Raw genomic sequence first — 20,346 nt, forward strand, 5'->3', positions numbered from 1 at the left:
TTTTGCTTGAAGACGTTTTGCTTCTCATCCAAGAAGCTTCTTTAGTTCTGAAGAAGCTTCTTGGATGAGAAGTGAGATGTCTTCAGGTAAAAACAAAGAAAGTCCAGTTGCCTTTTGAAAAAGCACCTTTGGGACAACCATGACCTGGATGACTGAGAATCTCCACCGATGTTGTGGCCCGCCAGTGGCCTGCGCGGATCGTGGCTGATCCTGACGAGGAGGAGGCTGGTGTGGGGTCACGCCAGCAGCCTGTGCAGCCGGTGCTTGCATCGGACAGTGAGGAGGCTGAAGAGGATGTGGTGCCAGAGGCAGAGACTCAGCCAGGGCCTTCAGAATCTCCAGAGGCTCCTTCAAGTGGAGAGAGCGAAGTGGAGGAGCCTCTCCTCAATGCTCGAGCATGCAGGGCTGCCAAAAGGCAGGAGTGGCTACTCAGGAGGAGGAGGTCTCCTCGAGAGTAAGGTTTGAGGATAATTGGCCACTCCCTTAGCCTATTTAATTTGCATGCAGTTAGTAATTTCTAGCTGGAAACAACGTGTAATTATTACAGAGCATTTTTGAAGACTGAGTGTCTTATCATATCTTGTTTTCTGGGCTGGTTGCCAACCTTTGCCGGACTTTGTTTATTCTTGGTATGTTATAACTTTGATAAGGACCGTTGGTGTGTGTCAATATCCTCGGGAATCTGAAGCTGGGGCAGAACAATCGACAAGAATCTGAACTATTAATGGTCAAGGCAAATTAGCGGAAAATAAGAGTCAACAGAATTCAAGGGGGGCTGGACTTCGGTCTCTTGTGGGCGCGAAAGGACTCCAAACTAAAGATGCTCTTGACTCCTCCCTCGAGCTCAGCATGCTCATTTCCTACAGTAACTTCGAACAGCTGCTAAACAAGGCGGCCAGTAAGCGAAGAATACCTTTCCTGAACTCCTTGGGTGAAGTTGCACCGTAGAGAGCACTACCTCAGTTTCAAGGTAGAAGGCTGCTGAAAGATCACCACTGAAGGAACAGAGAATAGGGTATAAATTTTTGCAAATTCCTCGAAGACACTCCTTTCTTTTGGGCAAGAGTGACAGTGGTGAGAAATGATGGGCAGTATTTGTGAATATCATCATCCTGTTCTGAAATCCTTTCTCTAGCTCGGTTGTTTCAGCGGGGATGTTGCATATCCAGGGGATTCATTTAAAAATACCTGACCTATCTTCCAACCAGACAGCAAAATATGACTCAAAACTGGCCTTTCAGGCATCCATTACTCAATGACACTTTAAAAAATACTACGGCTACTAGGATCACATCATTTCACTCTATAGTAGTCTTACTCAGGGGAATCTGAAAGTCATATTATTTCCAGCCCAGGTATCCAGATGAGTTTCTCTAGTTTAAAAGCTTGGTGGCTCATCAGACTGATAGCATTGTGATTAACACCAGCTGTCTGCAATTACTGTAAGTTTGAATCTCACCAGGCTCAACATTGACTCAGCCTTCAATCCTTTCTAAGGTAGGTAAATTGAGGACCCAGTTTGTGGGGGCAATAAGCTGACTTTATATAAATATACAAAAGTATGAAGGCTATTGCTTAACACATTGTAAGCCGCCCTGAGTCTCCGGAGAAGGGCAGCATATAAATCAAATTATATATATATAAAAAAAGCTTCCTATTTTTAGGTCTGGGTAAAAACTTAAATTTCATAATTATTTATCAATATGCTGGCTTGAGCAATTACATTATAAAGAAAATAATTTCAGCAGCTGTGATCTTATTCCTTGGAAGTTTTCCTTGCCCTTATATTAAAAATAAACTAATTGAAATCTTGACAAATACAAGTCATCCTCCCTTAACAACCACAGTTGGAACTGGCAACTCCAGCACTAAGCAATGCAGTCATTAAGCAAGACATCATCTGACCATGACAGACATGGTCATCACTTCTGTCACAGTCATTAAGCAAATTACCCATGGTTGTTAAGTGAGACATTATATGACCACAACTTGTGATTTTACTGCCAATTTCTCCATTGATTCTGCTTGTCAGAAGTTGGAAGGGCCTGACTATCAATTATGTGAGCATGGAAACACCGTGGCAATCTTAAGCATGTGGACCGGTCAGAAAGTTATTTTTTCACTGGCATCATAACTTCAGGGAGTCATTAAGCAAGGATTACTTTTACCCTATACTAGTAATCCATTGCTATAAATCAAGTGTAGATATCTCTTTTCACTAGTATATAATATCTCTTATGCCTGAAAAATCCACAGTTCTTGATGTGTTGATCATTCCAAGTAGAATATAATCAATATGTAATCAAGAACAACAAAGGTGCTTTTAGTATTTGGACACAGTGAAGACATATTAACAGGCCTGTTGATATTGGTGCCAGGTGTGACAATAATAGGACGAGATCGAAACATGTCAGTTCCTGTTTCAGCTCCAAGATTGCATCTCCAATCGCAAGACGATTGAAACTAGCTCTTACTAAATGTCCTGAAGCAATTTTTGTTGTTCTGTTAAGCTCATTTCTAAATCACAGGAAAACACTGCCATGTTTTTAAAGCAAATCTGTATTAATTTATCCAGCGTGTGACATTCAGTTTGTTATTTCAAAGGATGTGCAAATAACACAATTGTCACCAATCAAGGAGGGACGCGGTGGCTCAGTGGCTAAGACGCTGAGCTTGTCGATCGAAAGGTCGGCAGATCAGCGGTTCGAATCCCTAGTGTCGCGTGACAGGGTGAGTTCCCGTGACTTGTCCCAGCTTCTGCCAACCTAGCAGTTCGAAAGCACGTAAAAAATGCAAGTAGAAAAATAGGGACCACCTTTGGTGGGAAGGTAACAGTGTTCCGTGCAGCTTGGCGTTGAGTCATGCCGGCGACATGACCATGGAGACATCTTCGGACAGCACTGGCTCTTCGGTTTTGAAACTGAGATGAGCACACCGCCCCCTAGAGTCAGGTATGACTAGCGCATAGGTAAAGGAACCTTTACCTTTACACCAATCATCTTTTTCCTAAAATGGCCAGCCAGTTCTTAAACATCTAGAAGCCAGACAAAATAGTAATAGCGTAACTTTCTCCTATTGTTATTTCTTAGAAATTAGTATTTAGAGGCAAGGTACTTCTTCTCGTAATTATATTTTTACATCTGTCAGGGACCTATAATCTCTTTCCTATGGAATGCATTTATAATGGGGGAAGAAAGAGCTAGAAAGCTAAGTTCAGGCTTATGGAAACCTAACTTTCTCTCATAAAAATCTTGAAATCTACCAGTTGAAGCCAGATGTGAATGTTTATCATTAAAGAACTGCATATAAAAATTCATTTTGAATATTAAAATGAAGGAAAGAATACAGTAATCTGTTTCCAATCCCGTCAAGATTTCCTTATTTAGCTGCTGCTGAATAATTGGAAGTCAGGAATCTCTGATGATTTATGCAGATGGCCCGGAGACCTGTTCTCTGTGGTCCCTTTTAAACTGAAGCCTGCACTTCTGTTAATATGTACTTAAAATGATGATATATTTCTGTAAAAAGTGCATGGAAAAAAATAAAATTATTTGGGGACATGAATGGATTCCTGATAAATATTATTGAATCGTAGAATCAGAAGGTGTCATTTAGGTCACATTGAGTCCAAACCTCAGTGTAGCTCAAAAATACAAATTAAAGAATTTCAGGCAAATAATTGTTTAGCTTCCTTAGATACATCTGAGGAAGAAGAGCTCATCCTCACTTTGGAAAATGGATTGCACTGTCAAAATTATCTTTCTGTTAGACATTCTAACATTCAATCTGAATCTGCATGACTGTATTATTCCATTGTTTTATGTCCTATTATTCCATGGAGCAATGTTTGAACTTTATACAGTGACCTTGTGGTGGTGTGATGGGCAGCTAACAAATTTAAAAAATAAAACAAAAATAAATATTTTATACATGATCCTTTTTGGTACTTTATATCTCACCTAAGTCATCTTGGTGCTAAACATGGTTAGTTCCTTTTGCATCTCTTCATAAAAATCTAGTTTCTACAAAAGTGATTTTTTTTTTTCAAGAGGCAACTGGACTTTCTTGTTTTTCTTTGAAGATGTTTTGCTTCTCATCCAAGAAGCTTTTCAAACATTCATTATTATTATTATTATTATTGTTTATTGGTTTGATTTATATGCCGCCCTTTTCCAGAGACTCAGGGTGTCGTATGCGTTAAGCAATAGCCTTCATACTTTTGTATATACTTGCTTAGGGCTTTCGGGCCCCCCCTAAGCGGTGTTCTTTTTTTATACAAACTCAGCTTATTGCCCCCACAAACCGGGTCCTCATTTTACCTACCTCGGAAGGATGGAAGGCTGAGTCAACCTTGAGCCTGGTGAGATTTGAACTTGCAGTAATTGCAGGCAGCTAGTGTTACTTAACAGTGCTTTAGTCTGCTGCACCACCAAGGCTTTTCTAACGCCTTCAAAGAAAAATAAGAAAGTCCAGTTGTCTCTTGAAAAAAAGCACTTTTGGGACAACTATGACCTGGATGACTAAGAATCTCCTTAGACATCTAGTTTCTACACTTTTCTCACTGCGATTCTAGGAACTCTTTCCAGTTTTTTAAACTATAGTGCCCAGAACTAGATGCAGTGCTTGTAGGGCCTGACCAAAGAACTACCGGTATATAGAATAAAGTAGAATTATTGGTGCTCGTTATTTGAATATTAACACTAACCTAAATGTTACATTTGCCTTTTTACAGACACTTTACATTGATGGCATACTTAATTTGTACTCAACAAACTTTTTCTGTCTTTTTCTTTTTCATGAGTACCATTATCACTAGAGGCAAGGGACTCCTGCCTTGGGGAGGAAGTTGGACTAGAAGACCTCCAAGGTCCCTTCCGGCCCCATAATTCTATGATGTCAAAAAAAATCAAAATGGTGGCTATAACCACATGTTCAAAACTCTTTTTAACAAACGTCATGTAAAAAAAAGGATGGGCTTCATTGTTTGGTTATGATCCCCATGTTGACTCTGATTTTCAACCCCTCATATCATAGCTCTGCATTTGATTCTTATTTCCGAAAGGAACAACTTTAACTTTTTATTAAATTTCACTTAGTTCGTTTTAACTCATTTCTCTAGACCAGTGTTTCTTAAAGTGTGGTCCTAGGATGCTTGGGAGTCTCCCGAGACACTCTCAGGGCTCTGCAAGATCAGATAGATTTTCCAGCCTAGGTTAAAAAGTAATGTACTATTAAAACCCAATCAAACAATCGTTAGAAACTGTAGGCACAGCCAATGCATCCCTTTTTAATTTTTACTACAGTAAATACAAGGCATACAAACAAAAGCTGTTTTGAGGTCCTCCCTAATTTTTAAAAGTAGAAAAAAGTCTTCAGAGAGAAAAGTTTTAAGAAGCACTGTTTTAGACTGCCAAGATCATTTTATTTGTATTTCTCTGCTCTGGGCTATTCTAGCTAATTTTGTGTCATGTAGAGATTTCATAGGCATTCCTCCCCCCTGCCATTCTAAGTTATTAATAAAAATAACAATGAATAACAATGAACAATATGGGCCACAGTGGCATAGTGGTTAGAGTGCAGTAGTGCAGGCTACTTCTGCTGACTGCCGGCTGTCTGCAATTTGGCAGTTCAAATCTCACCATGCTCAAGGTTGACTCGGCCTTCCATCCTTCTGAGGTGGGTAAAATGAGGACCCAGATTGTTGAGGGCAATATGCTGACTCTGTAAACCGCTTAGAGAGGCCTGTAAAGCACTGCAAAGCGGTGTAAAAGTCTAAATGCTATTGCTATTACTAATCGAGGACAACCCAGCCGATCCCTCATAGTATTATTTTTAGTTCTTGTACTTCTTTTTATCTGGATGCTTTTGACACCATTGCCGGTAGAGCTGCAGTGAACACTTTTAACATACAAGTGCACCTTGTCTTTTTCTGACACTTCTGTTAATTTTGAAAATACGGAATCCTTCAACTTCCATCATCAGGGTACTCCTTCCATCTGTTAAACTGTATTTTCTTTCCTAATGATGCTCATCTAACGTTTTTCCAGTACTCTGAGCATTAGCCTATAGACAATGAACATCATTAATTTTACGAGATTTTCTCCCTAAATTTTCATTGACTGTTTTAATAGATTCACTGGGGCAACACTTCTCCTTCTTTCCAGAGTGTTTGGGTTCTTTCTTGAAGTTCTTCAGAGTTTTCTAATTCGTAGCTCTTATAGGCAGAGGTGGTATTCAGCCGGTTCGGAACGGTTCACTTGAACTGGTAGCAGAAATAGCGGGTGGGCCTGCCCCCTTGCCCCACCCCGGCTCTATGCCATCCTATTTAGGCATTTTTTTGAGACTGGGCACATTGCGCGGAAGGCACGCGCATGTGAGCAAAGCGAATGCGTGGAAGGCTGGGTGTATGTGCGGAAGGCAGGCACATGCGCAAAACGAGCACATGTGCACATAAAGCGAGCGTGCGTGTGTGCGTGCAGCAAACCGGTAGTAACATTATCTGAAACCCACTGCTGCTTATAGGTACTCCTCAACTTACAACAGCAATTGAAAGTTATAACAGCGTCAGAAAAAGTGACGGTTGCATGTTTAGGACCGCCACATACCATCACAGTCATGTGATTGCATTCATGCGTTTGGCAATATGCTCGCATTTAGGACCAATTTCAATGGCCTTGGTGGTGCAGCAGACTAAAGCACTGTTAAGATAACACCAGCTGCCTGCAATTATTGCAAGTTCAAATCTGACCAGGCTCAAGGTTGACTCAGCCTTCCATCCTTTCGAAGGTAAGTAAAATGAGGACCCAGATTGTGGGGGCAATAAGGTGACTTTGTAGAAAAAAGAACACTGCTGGGGCGGGGGGGCGAAAGCTCTACTAAGCAGATATATACAAAGTATGAAGACTATTGCTTAATGCATTGTAAGCCGCCCTGAGTCTCTGGAAAAGGGCGGCATATAAATCGAACCAATAAATAAATAAATAATGTCATGGAGTCATATGAATGCCATTTGTGACCTTGCTAACTAATTTCCAATAAAAAACACCAGTTGGGGAAGCTGAATTTGCTTAACAACAGCTTGGAAAAATGGTTGTCAAATTGGATTCAGTTTATTTCTATTTTTATTTTATTGAATTTCTATACTGGCCTTCTCCTGAAGGACTCAGGGCGGTGTACAGCCAGAAATAAAACCATGACAATAGAAAAATTAAAAACAAATTAAAACAATTAAATCAATTGGCCGAAAATTCTAATAAAACAACCCATTAAAAAAGTAAAAATATTATTATTATTTAGGCCAGCCCTGCTTGTTGGAATAGTAATGTTTTTAGGGCACGGCAAAAGGTACGCAGGTCGGTGATCCTATGAATCTCCGGGGGGAGCTCATTCCAGAGGGTAGGGACCCCCACAGAGAATGCTCTTCCCCTGGGAGTTGTCAGCCGGCATTGTCTAGCTGACAGCACCCAGAGGAGCCCCTCTCTGTGGGAGTGTACCGGTCGATGGGAGGCTATCGGTGGCAGAAGGCGGTCTCATAGATACCCAGGGCCCATGCCATGGAGCGCTTTAAAGGTGGCAACCAACACCTTGAATCGCACCCGGAAGACCACCGGGAGCCAGTGCAGCTCACGCAGGAGCAGTGTTACATGGGAGCGTCGGGTCACTCCCATAATTACCTGCACGGCCGCATTCTGGACCAGTTGGAGCCTCCGGGTGCTCTTCAAGGGGAGCCCCATGTAGAGAGTGTTACAATAGTCCAGACAGGAAGTGACAAGGGCGTGAGTGACTGTGCGTAAGGAGTCCCGATCCAGAAAGGGACGCAACTGGTAAATCAGGCGAACCTGATAGAAAGCCCCCCTGGCCACAGCTGTCAGATGATCTTCCAAGGACAGCTGCGAGTCCAGGAGGACACCCAAGTTGCGAGCCCTCTCTGAGGGGGTCAAGATCTCACCCCCAATAGTCAGTGATGGAGTCAACTGACTATGACGGGACGCCGGAAACCACAGCCACTCGGTCTTGGAAGGGTTAAGTCTGAGCTTGTTCCTCCCCATTCAGGTCCATATGGCTTCCAGGCACTGGGACATCACTTCAAGGGCATCATTGGGGTGGCCCGGGGTGGAAATGTACAGCTGAGTGTCATCAGCGTACTGATGGAAATCCACCCCGAAGCCACGGATGATCTCACCCAGCAGTTTCACATAAATGTTGAACAGGAGGGGCGAGAGGACCGATCCCTGTGGCACCCAACAGACCAGGCGCCTTGGGGTTGACCTCTGCCCCCCTGCCAACACAGACTGCGTATGGCCAGAGAGGAAGGAGGCGAACCACCGCATAACAGTGCCCCCCACTCCTAACCCCTCCAGCTGGCGCAGCATGATACCATGGTCGATGGTATCAAAAGCCGCTGAGAGATCTAACAGAGATCTCACAGTTTATGACTGTGCTGACTTTCGATGGAAATTCTAGTCCCAATTGAGATCATAACTCTGAGGATTGTATATAATCTTGCATGTAGGTTCAACTTTTACTTTTTTATTTTTTGAGTTTTTTTGTAAGCTTCAGTTCATACTCAGTATTTCCTTGTTCCCATAGGTACAGAAGATAACAAGCAAAATACCTTTTCTTCTCCTGCGAGTTGAACACAATGGCAGTCCCCATAGGCAACAACTATTTCTGATTGGGAAGAACACATAATCAGTATTTGTGTCTATGTTACTAAATTCTGCAGCCGTCTGTTCTTAAGCTACCAAAATGCCTAATTTTGTGAGCTGAAAATAAATGAGTCATGGAATCCTCCTAGACCACTAGATTTAAAAGGAGGGAATGTATCACACTTAGGGAACAGCTACAAATTAAAAGCCTCAGGTGGAGTTTATAGCGAACAGTTAGGGGTTGGGTGTCCATTGCAGATATGGTGGAGTTACGCAGGGAATAAAGTAGCAAGTTGGCTGAACATCCAGAATCCTAAAAATGGCTGCTGTGTCTTGGCTCTCTTCCCTGATTTTATGGTATTCTGACATCAAGAAGTTGAAGTTCATTAATGATTTCACCAAAGAGAAGTTTTTGCCCCTTGGGCTGGACAGATAAACTTGTCAAATGGACTTGTTTACTATATGTGGGGTTCTTGGTGCTCTCTGAACTTGGTTGTTTTCTTGTAAACGTTTCATTACCAAACTAGGTAACATCATCAGTGCTAGTGGTATCACCTAGTTTGGTAATGAAATATCTGCAAGAAAACATCCAAACTCAGAGAACACCAAGGACCCCACAGTTCAAGCCTGAGGTACAAATTTTCTCTTCTATCTCTACTTTGCCTGTCCTGTGCATTAGAAGCCCTTTGATTTCTTGAAATGAAGGAAAACCTGATTTTTCTTCAGCAGGGAAAAGCTTTTAGATAACATAATCACGATCAGGGGCTAACTTCTGCAGAGCAGAAGATTACTAATAGTCCAGAATCAGTGGTGTGAAAGATGACAACCAGGGGTGGGCTTCAAAAATTTTAGCAAGGGGTTCTCTGCCCAGTTGCTGGGTGGGTGTGGCCATGGTGGGTGTGGACTAGTCGGCCTCTTGTACCACAGTGGGGGGTGGGTGTTTTTGCCCTCCCCGGGCTCTGGAGGCTTTGTTTGAGCCTCCAGGAGGGCGAAAACGGCCTCCCCAGGCTCCAAAGACCCTCTGGAGGCTGGAAACGTGATCTTTCTGGCCTTCCCGAACTTCTGGTAGGCTCGTTTTTCGCCGTCCCCGAACCTCCATGCCCGCCCTGCACTTATCTGCATCCAAAACGGGCTGCATGGGGACTCCTGGGAGGGGAGGGGTGGGGTGGGTGGGACCAGCAAGGAGTGGGATTTGGGGGTTCTCTGAACTGCACAGAATCGTAGCTAGAGGTTCTCCCGAACCCCTGGGAACCCCCAGCAGCTCACCCCTGATGACCACCCTACACAAAAATGAAGCTTTTAGGAACACTCCGCTTTCAATTGTATTGATTTCGTCTCTCTTCCAAGAGCCAGTCGCAATAATTTATTATGTTTATTCTTTTAAAATGATTTTTTTGTACTTTTACGAATATTAGTAATATCCTTTAATTATATTCTCCAGGGGGTTATAGGAAGAACGAGGAATTAAAATGTCAAGTTTTACATAAAGAGTGACTAACTAGACGAGGAAGCCGATGAAATTGTGTCATTTGATAGAATAGGACAAGGGAGAAATTTTAGTGGGCTAATGTGGATAGAAGGGATGTGGGTGGACTTTCATGAACAACAAATGTTTTGCCAAAAGAAGTAAAAACGGCTTTGAATAAGAGGCCGCTTCTGTCCATTATACAGAGAATTGAGTATGAAACATAAAATGGAGGTGAGGATGCAATAAATAGAATGTATATGGAGAAAAACAAGAATTGATCATGAAATATAGGTGATGAATGAATGTGGGTTGAATACATAAGTGACCGGTATGAAAGCAGTAGATTGAAGTATTGGGTGGAGGGTGGGAGATAGTCAGACAGGAAGAACAAATGAGGATGGGATTGTATAGCAATTACATAAAGCAGGGGTGAGGAACGATGGCCCTCTTATGACATGTGGACTTCAACTCCCAAAATTCCTTCTTTGTAATATATTTTTTATTATTATTATTATTTAATTATACATTTATATTGTGTATGAACAGAGTTGGCTCTGGGTATCATTCATATTAATCCAATTCACAATAACAATATTAGTGATCTGTATCACATTTCTCAAATTTAAGTGAGCAGGAATTCTGGGAGTTGCAGTCCACACGTCATAAGAGGGCCATTGTTTCCCACCCCTGACATAAAGGAAAAATCGATGGGTTGAGGGAAAGGAGAAAAAAAAAAGGAAATCTTGTTTGGATGGAATTAATGAAATCCTCAAAAAAGAATTGAGGTGAGAAGCTTAAAAGAACAATAATACCAAGGTATGAAAAACTGGATTGGCAAGCTAGAGGCAAGGATGGCTTGCAAAAATGGAAAGGCATTGGAGGTATGGAGAGGTTTATGGTGGTTTCTCACCTCAGCAGCTTTAAGATGAGTGGAACTCCCAGAATTCCCCAGTTCACGGATCTTAAAATTGCCGAGGTTGAGAAACGCCGATATAGGGAATAGTATTGGTGTAAAGTAGTAGGTTTCTCCTTCTCTCCTGCCTTTCTAGGCACTTCTTGATATATAACCATGCCTGCGCACGACAGTCATAAGTCTGTAATGATGATAAAACAGTTCAGTCAAATGATTGATCCAGAGGTGGATTTCAGCAGGTTCTGACCAGTTCTGGAGAACCGGTAGCGGAAATTTTGAGTAGTTCGGAGAACCGGTAGAAAAAATTCTGACTGGCTCCGCCCCCCATCTATTCTCTGCCCCCTAAGTCCCAGCTGATCGGGAGGAAATGGGGATTTTGCAGTAACCTTCCCCTGGAGTGGGGTGGGAATGGAGATTTTACAGTATCCTTCCTATGCCACGCCCACCAAGCTGCACCCACAGAACCAGTAGTAAAAATTTTTGAAACCCACCACTGGATTGATCCAATATTGTGACCTTTTATGGCAGTTGTTAAGCGAATCAGTCTTGTTATTAAAAATATTCTCAGTCATTAAGAGAACCAATGGTTTGGTATGGGCACAGTTTTGCCAGAAAAAAAACAGAAGTTGTAAAATGCAAAACTGTGGTAAAATGCAGCCATGAAACCATGGGATGCTGCAAATGGTTGTAAATATTTCCATGTGGTTGCCAAGCTCGTTGAAATTCTGTCACATTACTGCAGAGGAGGCCATCGGAACTTCATATTTCGGTCATTAGTCTCTTTTTTCATGTTTTTTTTTTCATCAAGTTTTTATTTTTAAAAAATTTATACATATCGTTATATGGATGGTGTGGTGTTTGAGTATCATACATTTCAATACAGATAAACATATTCATAATTATTACATTCCATTTTCCTTATTCCATATTATTTACCCCTATCTTTTAAACAATTTTTTTATTTTCGTATAAATATTAACAAGTATGCAATAACATCTAAACCGATATGCTTTAACGTCCACCGTATTATCTTTCGTTATAATTTCAATAGTAGAAGAAAAAATATGAAATTGCCCGTCTGTTTTCTTTTCTCCTGTACACCATATTTCACCCAATTTTACAACAACAATCCATCTCCTTTGAGATTCTTTTTTCATGTTGATAGTAAGTTTGAACAGTCACCAAGCAACTCTCGTAAGTCAAGGACTACCTATATTTTATTTGCCTTATTAATTCTGACTCCTTGTCTATGCTTTGCATAAGCCTGCTTACCCTAAATGAGAAAAACGTGATTAAGTAAATACATATGAAAACCACCACAGCCTAAAAGCAGTCCATACAATCCCAGTTGTAACAGAATAACAGAGTGGAAAGGGACCTAGGAGGTCTTCTAGTCCAACCCCCTGCTCAAGCAGGAGACCCTCTACCATTCATGGTTCTCCAGTCTCTTCTTAAAAACCTCCAGTGATGGAGCATCCACAACTTCTGAAGGCTAGCCATTCAACTGATTGTTTTCACTTTCATGAAATTTCTTCTTAGTTTAATCATCTTTAAACTTAAATGATCTCCCACCAGTTACTTCTTGTCCTGTCCTCCAGTGCTTTGGAGAATAGGTTGACCCTCTCTTCTTTGTGGCAGCTCTTTAGATCATGGAAGACTGCTATCTTGTCACCCCTAGTCCTTCTTTTCATTAAACCAGACAAACCCAATTCCTGTAATTGTTCTTCATTTGTTTTAGCCTCCGGTCCCCTAATCATGTGTTAAATATTTCTGTCTTCAGCCAAAAAAGGGCAATACTGAAAAGCTGATTGCAAATTATTTTGGAAAGAATTTTATTTATTATTTATTTTATTTATGCAATTTATATGCCGCCCTATCTCCGAGGACTCAGGGCGGCTCACAACAGTAAAAATGCATAATTCCTCATTAAAAGCAATATAAAATTAAAATTCCAATTTAAAACAATTTAAAATTCATTAAAAAACCCCCCTCAGTCCAGGCTGCGGAACAACCAGGTCTTCAAATCGCGGCAGAACGAGCGAAGGTCAGGGGCTATCCGGAGCTCCAGAGGAAGTTGATTCCAGAGAGTGGGTGAGCCCACAGAGAAAGCTCTCCCCCTGGGGGTCGCCAGCCGGCACTGTCTGGCCAACGGCACCCTGAGGAGGCCCTGTCTGTGGGAACGCACCGAGCGATTGGGGATTGTTGCTGGCTGCAGGGGATCTGACAAATATCCCGGGCCTAGGCCATGAAGGGCTTTATAAGTGATAACCTATACACTTCCCTCCCCCCTCCTTTGAGAAGACACTCTTTTGATAGCCACATTCTTCATTTCATCTACCAGCAAGAGTCTTTTCAAGAGTCCCTCAACTGAAGAGTTTAAAGGATAGATAGGTGTGTGTGAGTGATTCGCACACGTATCAAACCATGCTGCTTTTAAATTACATCTAAGACATCTTTTCAGTATTACTTCATAGGGATCGTTGCTTTTCATACTCCTTCAGAAGCAATTTCAGACTTTTCAGAAGTACGATATGTCCATTCTCAATCAATGTGGCTTGATGAAAACTATATTAGAGGTGACTATAAGGCAGTGAAAGGCATTGATTCTCACTGTATAGTTATTTATGAGTTATCAGGGGATGAGATTTTTTTTTCTTCCCCTTAATTTTGTGGCTAAAGACGTATTCTTGTGACAAGACTGGTGGACTTGAATGTCAATGAAAGAGAAAGACCTCAACTATTGCCTATGGTCAATTGGCTCCTGTCTGATTTTATTTATTTTTATTTTTATTTATTTATTTTGTCAAGTATATATAAGATAACAGGTAAAAGTATAAACATAATTTGAATACATGAAAAGAGTAAGTAAAAAGGAATATTAGGACAGGGACGGTAGGCAAATTGGTGCACTTATGCATGCCCCTTACAGACTTCTTAGGAATGGGGTGAGGTCAACAGTAGACAGTTTAAGGTTAAAGTTTTGGGGGTTTGGGGAAGAAACTACAGAGTCAGGTAGTGGATTCCAGGCATTGACCACTCTGTTACTGAAGTCATATTTTCTGCAATCGAGTTTGGAGCAGTTTACCTTGAGTTTGTATCTATTATTTGCTCGTGTATTGTTGTGGTTGAAGCTGAAGTAGTCATTGACAGGTAGGACATTGTGGCAGATAATTCTAAGTTTTTAAAAATTCTAAGTTTTTAAGACCAGGTATACTTGGGACAGGTGCCACTTTCATGAATGTAATTATTTCAGAATGATTATCAAAAAGAGAAAAGTCAATTGAAACCCAATTAACAATTTACTGTCACGTTTCTGAATTGGAGCTACAGCAGATATAATAAAGCAGGTGTGTCTAACGTTGACAACTTTAAGGCTTGTGATCTTCAATTACCAGAATTCCCTAGCCAGCCATGCTGGCTGGAGAATTCTGGGAGTTGAAATCTACAAGTCTTAAATTTGCCAAGATAGGACACCCCCATAATAAAGGAAAGCCAGAAGGGATCTCTGCCTTCCTTTCCCCCCCCCCACTGCTTCCTAATTTTCTCATCTTCTGTGACCCACTTCACTATTCTAATTTTTCAGGAAATTGCTTTGAAATTATGTAAATAGCAGTAGTCACCTTTCACATTTACTTAAGTTTGCTTTTCTTCCAATACACTGTTGTCCTTCCATCAAAATATGAACGTATCCCACAGCCGTGATTTGTCCTCTTGGAGTATCCAGTTACATATTTGACAAGGACTTTCTTAAGACTGGCTGATGTTGACATGAGGACATTATGGGTGCTTTTCCCTGGGGTAGGAAGATGCTGTTGCTTCTATAACTAAGTGAGCCAGTTTGGTCTAGTACAGGGGTGTCAAACTCAAGGGCCCAGGGGCCGGATCCGGCCCGTGGGGTGCTTAGATCTGACCCATGGGACCGCCCTGGAAACAGTGATGGAGTGGCGGGCAGCTCTCCCGAGCTCCGTTTTTGCTGGCAGAGGGTTGCAGGAGGCCATTGCAGCTGAAAACGGAGCTCAGGAGCCCGTTTTCTCTGGCAGAGTGCTCGGGCCAACACAGGACCCCCGACACAAGTGACATCACACCCATCCTGGCCACGCCCACTCTAACACCCACCCACCCCCGAGGTCAAGCACAACCCTGATGCATCCCTCAATGAAATTGAGTTTTACACCCCTGGTTTAGTGGTTAAGACACCAGGCTAGAAAGCAAGAGACCATGAGTTCAAGTTCTGCCCTAGGCGTGAAAGCCAGTTGGATGATCTTGGTCCAGTCACTCACTCTCAGTTCAGCCTGCCTCATAGAGTTGCTGTTGCGGGTAAAATAGGAGGAGGGGAGGAAGGAGGAGGAGATGTGTGATCGTCGCCTTGAAAAAATAACAAAGGCAGGATATAAATAAATTGCTTAACGCATTGTAAGCCGCCCTGAGTCTCCGGAGAAGGGTGGCATATAAATCAAATTAAAAAATAAATAAAAATAAAAATAAAAATATGAAATCACTGGGACCTTGACTAGTAATAATGAAAGGGCTCTCTATCTACCCTAAAAGAGGGAGGGAGGGAGAGGGAGGGAGGGAGAAGAGAGAGGGGGGAGAGAGGGGGAGGGAGGGAGGGAGAAGAGAGAGAGAGGGAGAGAGAGAGAGAGAGAGAGAGAGAACAATGGCTGCTGTCAAGGAAGCCAGTTCAAGAAATTTAATCATAGTGAAGATCACTGACACTGGATTAAAAACTATTTCCCAAATTAAACCCTTCAAACTTCCATCTGCCCTTCACACCTAGGCAATAATCCCAGACCAAGCAAGAATAAGAACCTTCAATGGAGTGAAGGCTTTCAGGTTGGATTTCATAATAGCACTTTCACACATCCCATGGGCTCCATTTGACCTCCCAGGTGGTCTTCTCCTGGGGCAAAAAGTATCTCTGATGAGAATGAGTTGCCCTGCAAGAGTCTTCTTTTTAAAAGCCATGATATTCAGGAATGGCTTAGAATGAGGGTCAGGACTTGGACCAAGAAAATCCAGGATCATCACCACTCAGTCAGGGATTCACTGGGTAACTCTAGGATAGTGTTTCTCATTCTTGAGAACTTTTAAGGTGATGGACTTCAACTCCCAGAATTCCCCAGCCAGCATCTTTCTAAAATCTAGGCCAATCACTCTTCACTCCATCTGTCTTGCAGATTATGATAAAGCTATGTGAAATGTGAGCATTCTAATTTGTTTGTGAATGCAGAATCAGGATCAAAGAGTTATTCTGAATTATTTAATGTACATCTTCTCTCTCTCTCTCTCGCTCATTCTCATTCTCTCTCTCTCTCTCTTTCTCTCTCTCAGAATTCAGCATCAATGCAGAGACACCGAGGTACAGATTTCATCCAGAAAAGCCTGCTGAACGTATCCTGGTTTCTGAGACTGGCTGACCACTTATGGTTAGGGGCTGACCTCCAGCGTTATCGATCACCTTCGGTGTTTGGATTACCCATTCCTTCAAGTTATTCCTAGCCATTCTGGAGCGGAATGGTTCCTTCTGCTGTGGAGACCCCAACGCTTGGTCATCACGGCAGTCTTTGCCTGCTTCCTTGGGGCACCCTGGCCTCTCCCGGCAGTCAGATCTTCCTCCCAACCTCCTCAGTCATTGTGGATGTGGAGTTCCAAAGGTGGAAGAAATAAGTCCTTCGACTTGCTTCAGGTGAATCTTTCATGGTTTCGGGGACCCAATGCAGAAGGCTGCCATGTTGAGGCACCAACTCGCTGCAGGGACAATCACCATGTCTGTCTCCTGAGATGCCAGGCCCTTGGGCAAAATGGAAGCAGCCAACACCAAGTCATTCTTCTGGGAGACCTTCCCACCCATGCCTACCTGTCGGGTATACTGCAGCCCAACCTATCAGGAGGGACACCTCTTTGTGGTGGGCGGGTGCAGCCAGCAAGGCCAGCCATTGGACACCCTGGAAATGTTGGACGTGGTTTCCCACAAGTGGATGGCGTTACCTTCTATGCCCACCCCACGGGCAGGGGCAGCGGCCGTGATGCTTGGCAAGGAAGTGTTGGTGATTGGTGGGGTTGACTCCACACAGAGACCCCTGGCCTCCGTCGAAGTCTACCACACCGATGAAGGCAGGTGGGAGAAAAAAGCAGACCTGGCTCAGCCTTCAATGGGCATCTCAGCCCTTGAGAAAGGTAGGTGGGCAAATTATTCCATTTTGGTGGGTTGATGGTGAGCTAGAGAGGGGACAGTATGGGTAGTCCTTGACGTACGACCACAACTGAGCCCAAAATGTGTGTTGTTAAGTGGGACATTTGTTCAGTGAGTTTTGCCCCATTTTATGAGCTTTCTTGCCACAGTTGTTAAGTGAATCACTGCAGTTGTTAAGTTAGTAACACGGTTGTTAAGTGAATCTGGCTTCCCCATTGAGTTTGCTCGTCCGAAGGTCATAAAAGGGGATCCTATGACTTCAGGAAACAACAACGGTCATAAATATGAACCGGTTGCTAAGCATCTGTATTTTAATCACGTGATGCTACCAAGTCATAAGGGTGAAAAATGGTCCCAAGTCAGTTTTTTCAGTGCCGTTATAACTTTGAACGGTCATTAAATGAACTGCTTGTAAGTCGAGAATGACGTGTAGTTGCCTTGACTGGAACACCAGACATTGGGGCAACCGGTTGGTCTTCCTATACAAGTTGAATTTACAACCAGGCATATCCCCTTGCAGATACCACATTCTGTGCCACGTTGCCAATTATCTTGCCTATTGAATGCCCACTTTTTCTGAGCTGGTTTTGCTAGTCATCATTTCTGCAAAACAAGTACCATCCTCTCCCATCCTCTCCCCCACTGATAATCTTGTTCTTATATAGTGTTGGAGCTGATTTAGTTTCATAAAGAGCCAGTTTTAGGAGAATATAAGTAGTCCTCAAGTTACGACCACAATTGAACCCAAAATTTATCTTGCAAAGTGAAACATTTGTTAAGTGAGTTTGCCCCATCTTACGACTGCTCTTGCCCTCTTGTTGTTAAGTGAATCATTGCATTTGTTAAATTAGTAGCACTTTGGTGGTTAAGTGAATCTGACTTCCTCATTGGCTTTGCTTGTCAGAAGCTTGCAAAAGGGGATCACGTAACCCGGGGATACTGCAACCGTCATAAGTATGAGTCACTTGCCATGCGTCTGAATTTTGATCATGTGACTGTGGGGACGCAGTCATAAGTGTGAAAAACAGTCATAAGTCACTTTTTTCAGTGTTGTAACTTTGAATGGTCACTAAATGAACTGTTGTAAGTCGAGGACTACCTTTATATGCTAGTTTGAGGGGGAGGGCACAGTCTTTTGTGAATCGATGGGTGCCCATGGGTTTTCTGGAAAGTGTCATAACAAAGAGGCTGGGAAGAAATGAGCAGAGTGAAAGAGCATGTCACAGTAAAAAAAAACTCTTCTAAAAGCTCAAGCTGTCATTTTAAAATTCTTTTTTTTCCTCCTTTTTCGTTGCTTCCCACCTTATCTGAACCTATGTAATTTTTCATTCAAATTGGGTGGTAGTTGAAAAGTAAGCTGTGGGGCGTAGCAGGGTGGATTTGATCTAAATCGAGTTGATTTAAATCACAATTTAAATCACTAGTAAAAAGGCTTGATTTAAATCAACTCGATTTAAATCATAATTTTTAAAGAGCAACTGTCATCTCTGCTACTCCTTTGACCCACTGTTGACTCACTGATAGTCCCAGTGTTGCAGAATATACAGCCTCATGCTACATAACTAAGCTCCATTTCATGCTGAATAAACTAAATTATTTATGTATCTTAAATAGAAAACTATCAAAGTTTTTTATTAAAATAAATTCGATAAAAATAAAAAAAATCCTATAAAAATAAAAAAAATCCGATTTAAATTAAAAAAATCCGATTTAAATTAAAAAAATCTGATTTTTTTGATTTTTTAAAAAACATTGATTTTTATCCACCCTGGGGCATAGCATTAAAAGAAGTTGGAAGGGGATGCACACAGCTTCAGTTCTGGTTAACACCCATGGAATATAGCAGAATTTTTCCACAGGCTGCTCGACACAGTTGGCTTTTGGAGGCTTGTTGGGGTTTGGGGAGCACCCCCAAAAAATAACAGGTAGGGCCAAGACATTTCCTTTCAGTCGTATTTTCATTTATTTAAAATTAAACTTAAAATTATTCTTTGCTGTGTATTTGATAGTTTTTCCTTTATGCCAACTTAATTAACCGCTGAATGAAACTTTGAGGGGCTGTTGATACAGAGAGGTGGGGGGGGTGTCACAGAGCTAAAAGTCTGCACACAAATATTATACAAGTAGTCCTTGACTTACGACCACATTTTGGGACTGGAATATTCCATGGTAAATTGAGGCGGACCCAATTTTATGACAATTTTTGTGGTGGCCATTGAACTTCTGCAATGGGCCTTTTTTTGCCAGAAATCATCAAGTGCCTGAATTACGATCACATGACCGTGGTACCATGGTTGTAACTTATGAGTACAGGTTGTATGCCACTTTTTCTGATGCTGTTGTAACTTTGAACTGGCATTGCATGAGTGGTCGTAAGTGGAGGACAACTTGTAGAGCAGGTATCTTAATTAATTAAGTACTCTTAACAAGATAAGAGTGCCTTTCTAGATAAAGTTAGGCAGGCACAAAGGAATGTCCTGCTGCATTCAAAGAAATCTTGTGGGGTTTTTTTAAACTTTGTAATGAAAAACGTGCAATGTTCCATTATGTGTGTAACAGGGGTGCGATTCTACTTACCTTTACTACCGGTTCGCAACGGGAGCATGCGCAGATCATCAATTATGACATCCGGGCAGGTGGGGGGAGCCTCCCGCTGCTTTTACTACCGGTTCTAAAGAACTGGACAGAACTGGGAGCAACCCACCACTGATGTGTAAGAGCTGTGGTGGCGCAGTGGTTAGATTGCAGTATTGCAGGCTAACTCTGCTTACATTGCCAGGAGTTCGATTCCCTCAATCCTGACTGGCTCAAGGTTGACTCAGCCTTCCATCCTTCCGAGGTCGATAAAATGAGGACCCGGATTGTTGGGGGCAATAGGCTGACTCTGTAAAAACCGCTGAGAGGGCTGTAAAGCACTGTGAAGCGGTATATAAGTCTAAGTGCTATTGATATGTGTGTGTTTTAAGTACCAGCTGTCTCAAAAGGAAAAGGGGGTGAGCAGTGGTGAAATCCAAATTTTTTTACTACCGGTTCTGTGGGCGTGGCTTGGTGGGCGTGGCTTGGTGGGCATGGCAGGGGGAAGATACTGCAAAATCTCCATTCCCTCCCCACTCCTGGGGGAAGG

General features: G+C 42.3%; 1 protein-coding gene across 2 annotated transcripts in view; it reads left to right on the forward strand.

The window, feature by feature from the left end:
- KLHDC8B (kelch domain containing 8B) overlaps positions 1-20,346 on the forward strand; it is a 61,013-nt gene that overhangs the window by 8,328 nt on the left and 32,339 nt on the right. For both annotated transcript variants that reach the window (XM_034431727.2, XM_060684320.2), the window contains exon 2: positions 16,361-17,206. In XM_034431727.2, coding sequence (XP_034287618.1) covers positions 16,831-17,206 — 376 coding nt within the window. In that variant the 5' untranslated portion in view covers positions 16,361-16,830. The remainder of the gene's footprint in view (positions 1-16,360; positions 17,207-20,346) is intronic.

The sequence above is a fragment of the Pantherophis guttatus genome, chromosome 2 (assembly GCF_059756535.1).
Source record: "Pantherophis guttatus breed Tessera chromosome 2, ASM5975653v1, whole genome shotgun sequence".
Classification (NCBI taxonomy): domain Eukaryota; kingdom Metazoa; phylum Chordata; class Lepidosauria; order Squamata; family Colubridae; genus Pantherophis; species Pantherophis guttatus.